Consider the following 8,611-nt stretch of genomic DNA (forward strand, 5'->3'; position numbering starts at 1 on the left):
CAAACTCACAAATGTTGTACTTAATGGTATGTGTGTGTGTGTGTACACACTTTATATTATATATTAAGAAAATGACACAGTACTCATGAGTTTTTGAACAGTGTGTGAACATTCTAGCCAATGTGTGAAAAGAAAGTAAGGAATTGGAGATGAGGGCAGAAAAAAAAGTTCCACTGTTTGGAGATGTTGCCTATAGGAAAGCTAAAGTAAGTTTCAGGCAAATATTTAGAATTGCAAATAGAGTAGGACTTGTACTAGACATGTACCCAGTTTTAAGGAATCAGTTGTGTTGTTCAGCTTCTGGTTAACCTGGATAATCTACAGCCTCCTAGAAAAGAGAACCCAAGCCCAAATGAACATAGCAGTAGAGAGTAGGGAACACTTTATGTAAGAAAAGGAGAGTTGCGGCTCTCATTCTCAGTGAAATGCAGGAAGAGAAGAGGGCCAGCATGGCATCCGGGGGTGAGACGAGCAGATGGTTGTCTGTGGACTGGGGTGACACATTAGAATCCTGAAGCCCCTTGGGAACACCTGGGTGGCTCAGATGGCTAGGCATCTGCCTTTGGCTTGGGATTGTGATCCCAGGGTCCTGGGATTGAGCCCCGCATCGGGATCCTTGGTAATTGGGGGTTCTTTTCTCTCTGCCTGCTGTTCCCCGTGCTTGTGCTCTCTCCAGTCCCCTTGCTGTCAAATAAATAAAATACTTAAAAAAAGAGAAAAAATAAAAAAGAACCCCAAAGCCCCCACTCTGAAGGAGTGTGCAGCCAACTCTTTGCCATGGGTCTTCATGGAACCTTTGGTAGAGAAAGCTTTAAAAAAAATCATGTCAAGGTCCTCCTTTAAGGTGGACACTGAAGGCAGGAAGGTGGACAGGGCAACAGTTGAGGGAAATCCCTTAGAAGCTCTCTGGACTTCGGCTGATGGAAGGATAGAGAACTGAGACCACACTATCCCTTCCCTGCCCCCCCATAAGAGAACCATCACAAACACTCAGATCCTTCTATTAGAAAGGATGGCAGAAGGGTCAGGAGACCTGAGAGACCACAGCACTGCAGGCCTTCTCAGAGGGCTGGGGTCCTGTGGCCAGAGGAGCCAGAGACTAGAAGTCGCACTGAAACATCTCTGGGAATCTGGAAATGATCGGCATTGGAATGCAGAGACCTCAGCGACCCACAAAGCTGTCCGGCTCCAACGGAGTAGGAGGTAGCGGTCAGCCTTGAAAACCAGACATGACTCTAAGTCCGCTTTTCGTCCCTAGCTGTACACCCAGGAGAGGGGAGGGCATGAGTTCACTCTAAGATGTCACAGGAATATTCATGGCGGGGGGGGGGGCAAGACGGCCGAGGAGCAGGTCTCAAGTCCACCTGGTCCCGGGAATTCAGCCAGGTAGTTCTCGGACCTTCCTGACTGCATGGGGGATCGAAGAGAGGAAGAGCAGCAATCCCGTGAACAGAAGCGCGGCCACTCTCTGGAAGGTAGGACGTGCGGAGCAGGGAGTCCGAGGCAACGTGCGGACAGACAGACCGCGGGGCGGGGGCGGGGGCGGGGGCCCCTCAGCGCGCTCCAGCAAGCGACGGCCGCGCCGCACAGAATCAGCACTTCGAGAAGTCCGCTGCGCTGAGGGACGCTGCGCCGGTGGCTCAGCGGAGTGTGGAGCCCTCGCGGGGACAGTGTGGTCTCAGGTCTCACGGGGTCACCCAAAGACTGGGGGGGTCTGGCCTGCCGGGTACCAGCGGGGAAGCCGGCTCCAGGGATGGAGCCGAGGAGTCATCCTCAGCTTGGGCTTACCTTAAACCGTGATCCGAGGCACAGTCGGGCCACGGCTGCTCGGGCAGGGACCCCACAAACGGCAGGTCGTGGGAGACTCCGTCACAGCTCCGGGCTTCCAGGAGGAGCAGTGCAGGAGCAGCTGCAGGAATCCGCTGGGCTGGAGACCCCACACGGGCCGGGCGCCAGAGACAGAAACGCTGGGTCACAGCCCGGGTGAGCTCGGAGCGTGGCTGGAGACCAGGGAGCCGGGAGGGACTGAGGAGCGGGGCCCTGAGCCCTCAGCTCGGGGCGGGAGACTGGGCGCCGCCATCTTCGTTCCGGTCCTCCAAAGCGGTACGGAAAGCGCGCAGGGAACAAAAGCTCCAGCGCGAACGCGAGCAGATGACTCAGCCGGGCCCCTGGCAAGGGCGGTGCAGTCCCGCGTCAGGCAGAGACACTGGCGATCGCGGCCACAGGCCCCTCCCCCAGAAGATCAGCAGGAACATCCGGCCGAGACCAGTTCACCCATCAACGAGAACTGCGGAACTCCAGAGCTAGGGGAAAGCAACACAGAATTTATGGCTTCTTTCCCATGATTACCCATGATTTAGTTTTTCAAACTTAAATTTTTAAAATTTTCTTTATTTTTTTCTACTTCTTTGGTATTTTTTCTTTTCTTTTTCAATCAACATCTTATCGATTCCTTTAAAAATATCTTTTCTAATTTTAATTTTAACAGTCATATTCTATCAATTATACTTAACTTTTTTTTGTATATATATGTCTTTCTTTGAAATTTTGGGATACAATTTCTTCCAACAGACCAAAATATACCCTAAATCTACTGTACAGCTTTGTTCTAGTCTCTTGCTTGATCACATTCTCTATTTTTTTTTATTTTTTCAACCAACTTAGCAATTCTTTTAAAAAGTTTTAAAATTTTACTCTTTACAGTCATATTCCATCCTTTCATCATATTTGCTCTTATTTGTGTATATATAAAAGTTTTCTTTTTTTTTTTTTTTTAATTTTGGGAGGCAGTTTCTTCTAACAGACCAAAATACACCCAAAATCTAATGTGTGGCTCTGTTCTATTCACCAACATGATCATACTCTCTTTTCCCCCTGGTTTTGGGTCTCTTCTGATTTGTTTAGTGTATATTTTTCTGGGGTCATTGCTACGCTTTTAGGATTTTGTTCTCTTATTCATCTGTTCTCCTCTGGACAAAATGACATAATGGAAAAGCCCACGTCAAGAGAAAGAAGGGGCACCTGGGTGGCTCAGTGGGTTAAGCCTCTGCCTTCGGCTCAGGTCATGATCCCAGGATCCTGGGATCGAGCCCCACATCGGGCTCTCTGCTCAGTGGGGAACCTGCTTCCTCCTCTCTCTCTGCCTGCCTCTCTGCCTACTTGTGATCTCTGTCAGATAAATAAAGAAAAAATCTTAAAAAAAAAAAAAAAGAGAAAGAAGAAGCAGTACCAACTGCCGGGGGCCTCATCAATATGGACATTAGTAAGATGTTGGAACTAGAGTTCAGAATGACAATTCTAAAGATACTAGCTGGGCTTGGAAAAAAGCATAGAAAATACTAGAGAATCCCTTTCTGGAGAAATAAGAGAACTAAAATCCAACCATGTTGAAATAAAAAAGGAAAATCCAACCAAGTTGAAATAAAAAAGGCTAATAATGAGGTGCAATAAAAAATGGAGGCTCTCACTGCTGGAATAAGTCAGGCAGGAGAGAGAATTAGTGATACAGAAGACCAAATGATGGACTGTAAAGAAGCTGAGAAAAAGAGAGACAACTACTGGACCACGAGGGGAAAGTTTGAGAGGTAAGTGATACCTCAAGATGAAATAATATGAGAACAATTGGGATCCCACAAGAAGAGAGAGAGAGGGGAGCAAAAGGTATATTGGAGCAAATTACAACCTAACCCTAAACCTAACCCTAACCCAAAGCTGGTGGCATCACAATTCTGGACTTCAAGCTCTATTACAAAGCTGTCATCATCAAGACAGCATGGTACTGGCAAAAAAGAATACATAAATAAATAGAACAGAATAGAGAGCCCAGAAATGGACCCTCAAATCTATGGTCAACTACTCTTCGACAAAGCAGGAAAGAACATCCAATGGGAAAAAGACAGTCTCTTCAACAAATGGTGTTGGGAAAATTGGACAACCACATGCAGAAGAACGAAACATTTCCTGGGAAAAAGACTGTCTCTTCAACAAATGGGGTTGAGAAAATTGGACAGCCACATGCAGAAGAATGAAATATTTCCTGGACCATTTCCTGAACCATTTCCTTACACCATGTATACAAAAGTAGACTCAAAATGGATGGAAGACCTAAATGTGAAACAGGAATCCATCCAAATCCTTGAGGAGAACACAGGCAGCAACCTCTTCAACCTGAGCCGCAGAAACTTCTTCCTAGAAACATTGCCAAAGACATGGGAAGCAAGGGCAAAAAATGAACTATTGGGACTTCATCAAGATCAATAGCTTTTGCACAACAAAGGAAACAGTCAACAAAACCAAAAGACAACCGACAGAATGGGAGAAGATATTTGCAAATGATGTATCGGATGAAGGGCTAGTATCCAAAATCTAGAAAGAATTTATCAAGCTCAACACCCAAAGAACAAATAGTCCCATCAAGAAACGGGCAGAAGACATGAACACACGTTTCTGTAAAGAAGACATCCAGATGGCCAACAGAAACATGAAAAAGTGCTCAACATCACTTGGCATCAGGGAAATACAAATCAAAACCACAGTGATATACCACCTCACATCAGTCAGAATAACTAAAATTAACAAGTCAGGAAATGACAGATGCTGGCCAGGTTGTGGAGAAAGGGGAACCTCCTACACTGTTGGTGGGAATGCAAGCTGGTGTAGTCACTCTGGGAAACAGTATGGCGGTTCCTCAGAAAGTTGAAAATAGAGCTACCCTATGACCTAGTGATTGCACTACTGAGTATATACCCCAAATATAAAAATGCAATGATCCAAAGGGACATGTGCACCCCAATATTTATAGCAGCAATGTCCACAATAGCCAAACTATGGAAAGAGCACAGATGTCCACCAACAGATGAATGGATAAAGAAGATGTTGTAGATAAACACACAATGGAATATTATGCAGCCATCAAAAAAATCTTGCCATTTGCAATGATGTGCATTGAACCGTCAGGTATCATGTTAAGCAAAATAATTCAATCAGAGAAAGACAATTATATGATCTCACTGATATGAGGAATTAGAGAAACAACACAGAGTATCATAGGGGAAGGGAGGGAAAAATGAAACAAGATGAAACCAGAGAGGAAGATAAATTGTAAGAGACTCTTAATCTCAGGAAACAAACTGAGGGTTGGTGGAGTGGAGCGGGGTGAGAGGGATGTGGTGGTTGGGTGATGGACACTGGCAAAGGTATGTGCTATGGTGAGTCCCATGAATTGTGACAGACCTTACCCCCAAACAAATAATACATTATATGTTAAAAAATAGTCATGACATTTTTACTGATAATATATGACGAGCAAACAGTTAAAATTTCCAACAGCTGAATGGATAGACAATTCGTGATACAATGAAACCACAGAAGTCTACACCACAATAAAATGCCCACCTGACAGACTCATTAGGAATGTAACTAGTACTGGCACTCCCAGTCCCTGACCCCTGCTCCCCCTGACCTACCCCTAGAGGCCAGGAAGGTTTGTAGCAGGTGAAGGGGCCTCACTGAGCACAGCATGACTGCCCAGCCACCTCAGCCTGAGGCACAGGAAAACTCAGTAATACCCATCTCGTCTTTTTCAACAATTTTGTTATTTGTTCATTGTGTATTCTCTAGTGTTAATATATTTTTAAAATATTGTATTAAATTATTGTTTATCTTGATTATGGAATTTGTTTATGCTTCACTTGCCTCACCCTGGTCCTGGCCTTATTTGGAAGATAAAGTGCTCTGTAACACAGCCTGAACCTTAATAGTAGGTTCTAGACTAGAACTAGACTAGAAGGATCTAGACTGCACAGAGTGTGGGCTCTCCATCTGCTGAGTTATTGCCCTGACATGGGGAGGCAGGAAGCTAGAGAACACAAGCATGGAGGCATGCCACGGTTTCACTGGGGGGCTGCTGGACCATGACCCAGAAGAGGACACTGCAGCACTTTGACCCATTGGAAGATGCCCAGCTGGAGATGCAACTCATCGGACATACTGAGTTTTTGAAAGAAAAGGCTTCACCCCTTTAGCAGGGCTTAGTCTGAACTGTTTCTGTCACAGCAAAACCAGGAGCCATTTCCAATGTCCCCTGGGAAGGTGCTTTAAATTGAAGGTCCTGTTTTCCCGTTCCCTGCCTGTTTTCAGGAGGGCAGTGGTGGCTGAACCACGCTCAACCTCTTGTTTATGTTCCCTTAGTCCTTCACAGAACTTCACCCAGACCATCAGGTGCCCCCCACCCGGACTCTCGGTCAGTGGTCTCTTTCCCGGAGTGTTCCGCGGGCGACTGGCTCCTGCTAGTCCTGTGACTGACACAGTTCACTGATAACTCCAAAAGTACTATTTTTTTTTTTTTTAAAGAGCACTGACAAAACGTTCTCGAATTTATTGTCACATTTACTCTTCAGAGCAGTCCTGTGAGGTTGACATCCACATTTTACAGATGAGGACACTGAAGCGTAGAATGCAACTAATGAGTCATTGAACACCACATCGAAGTCTAATTTGTACACTGTTTGTAACACATTCAAAATCTGGTAAGGTAGATTCATTCATATTACATTTACTTTTTAGAAAAACCTGGTGGTGGCGCCTCACCAGCTCAGTTGGAGGAACATGTGACTTTTGATCTTGGGGTCATGGTTTTGATTCCCACATTGGATATAGAGGTTACTAAAAATAAATAAACTTTGAGGGGGAAAAGTTTCTGATGGTTCTTATATTCCCCCCCGCTAGTTGCATACATTTTTAAAATCCCTGATCCACAGAAGCCTGGGAGGCAAACTAGATCAGCCTCCTAAGAACCCCAGTTTCATCCTGAACCCCTCTTCCTTCCAGGGAATTACATTCATCACCGTGGGTTCTTCTGATTCCATCGAGCTTTTCAGTTCACTGGAGAGCAATCAGGAATGTTTTGATGGAGCATCTAGTGTGTCCTAGAGCAAGAGCCAAGACTGCACTGACAGGAAGATTTCACCGTAAAGGGGAGGGCGTGCTGCAGTAAGGCTCGTTTCCCTGTTCACCCAAATTAGGGCTGCGGCAGCTTCACTGTGCAGCTGACTCTCGGGCATGCAGGAGTCAGGGATGCCAACCCCGTGAGTTCAGAATCCACACAGAACTTTTGACTCCCCCAAGTCTTAACTGATAGGCTACTGTTGACTCACTGATAACATATATGTTCCATGTATTTTATATTCTATTCTTATTTTTATTTTATTTATAAAAAGATTTTATTTATTTATTTCACACACAGAGAGAGAGAGATCACAAGTAAGCAGAGAGGCAGGCAGAGAGAGAGGAGGAAGCAGGTTCACCGCTGAGCAGGGAGCCCAATGCGGGGCTCGATCCCAGGACCCTGAGATCATGACCTGAGCTGAAAGCAGAAGCTTAACCCGCAGAGCCATCCAGGTGCCCCTTTATATTGTATTCTTACAATAAATTAAGCTAGAGAAAAGAAAATGTTATTTTTAAAAGTTCAGGTATAAAGGAACGCCTGCAGTTCTTCTTCTTCTTTTTTTTTTTTTTTTTAAGATTTTTATTTATTCATTTGACAGAATGAGAGGGATCAGAAGCAGGAGAAGCGTCAGGTGGAGGGAAACGGAGAAGCGGCTGTCGCCTCAGCTGCCTGCTCATGACCTGAGCGACGGCAGACGCTGAAGGGACGGAGCCACCCAGTGCTAGGACCCCATGCAGTTCTAACCTGTGTTGGTCAAGTGTCATCTGTACTTGGTCGTTCAAGGGCTGCTCCCTACAACCCCATTCTTTCTCTTTCCACTCCTTGAAAAGAAACTTAAAAACAGAATCCGCTTTTTGGGGCACCTGGGTGGCTCCGTGGGTTAAGCCTCTGCCTTCGGCTCAGGTCGTGATCTCAGGGTCCTGGGATCCAGCCCCACATCCGGCTCTCTGCTCACCGGGGAGCCTGCTTCCTCCTCTCTCTCTCTGCCTGCTTGTGATCTCTCTCTGTCAAATAAATAAATAAAATCTTTAAAACAAACAAACAAACAAACAAAAAACCGGAATCCTATTTTTATAAAAAGTAGTAAAGACATGGGTAGGCAAAAAAAACAAAATTAAAATGCCCAAGAAAAGCAATGAAGCAACCAGGGTTTAACAATGTGGCGCATATCATTTTACATCTGTACTTTTCAAATAGGTTCAAATCACTCAAACTCTTGTTACACGCCATTTTCTTTGTACAATGTATCCCGGTCACGGCAGGTCAGCGTCCTTCCGAAGCATGATGACCAACAACCTACCGGGAGCCCGTCCTCTCCCGGAAGCGTCTTTCACCAGAGGCTTGGCTTGTTCCAGATCTGCACTGGCACCGACGCTGAAGTGTCGATCTTTCCGCCCATGTCTTCTGCATCAGGTCATGCACATGAGCTGCGGCGTCAGAGAACCCTTCCAGAAGAGCTTGACCGTCTGTGAAAACCAACTCGAAGTCGTCCTGGTCCCTCACACAAGCTGACTTGTGTGACAGAACGACCACCTGGGCAGAGGCTAGACGGCGCCCAAGCCCGGAGGTGGGCCGTCTAGTGATTTCCATCCATCTTTTAGCGGGTCTGGGAGAACCTGGGACCCGCCCGGGGCCGTCCTAGCTCAGATCTCTGGGTTGAACGCG

At 46.0% G+C, this 8,611-nt stretch overlaps 1 protein-coding gene across 2 annotated transcripts in view; it reads left to right on the forward strand.

Moving 5' to 3' along the window:
* The window catches only part of ZNF268 (zinc finger protein 268), a 41,495-nt gene extending 33,001 nt beyond the window's left edge, over positions 1-8,494 (forward strand). The window contains exon 5 of one of the 2 annotated variants that reach the window (XM_059140393.1): positions 8,360-8,494. In XM_059140393.1, the coding sequence (XP_058996376.1) occupies positions 8,360-8,418 (59 nt within the window). In that variant the 3' untranslated portion in view covers positions 8,419-8,494. The other variant, XM_059140394.1, reaches the window with a different exon arrangement.
* Positions 8,495-8,611: the final 117 nt, after the last annotated feature.

This window comes from Mustela lutreola, chromosome 11 (assembly GCF_030435805.1).
Source record: "Mustela lutreola isolate mMusLut2 chromosome 11, mMusLut2.pri, whole genome shotgun sequence".
NCBI classification, from domain to species: domain Eukaryota; kingdom Metazoa; phylum Chordata; class Mammalia; order Carnivora; family Mustelidae; genus Mustela; species Mustela lutreola.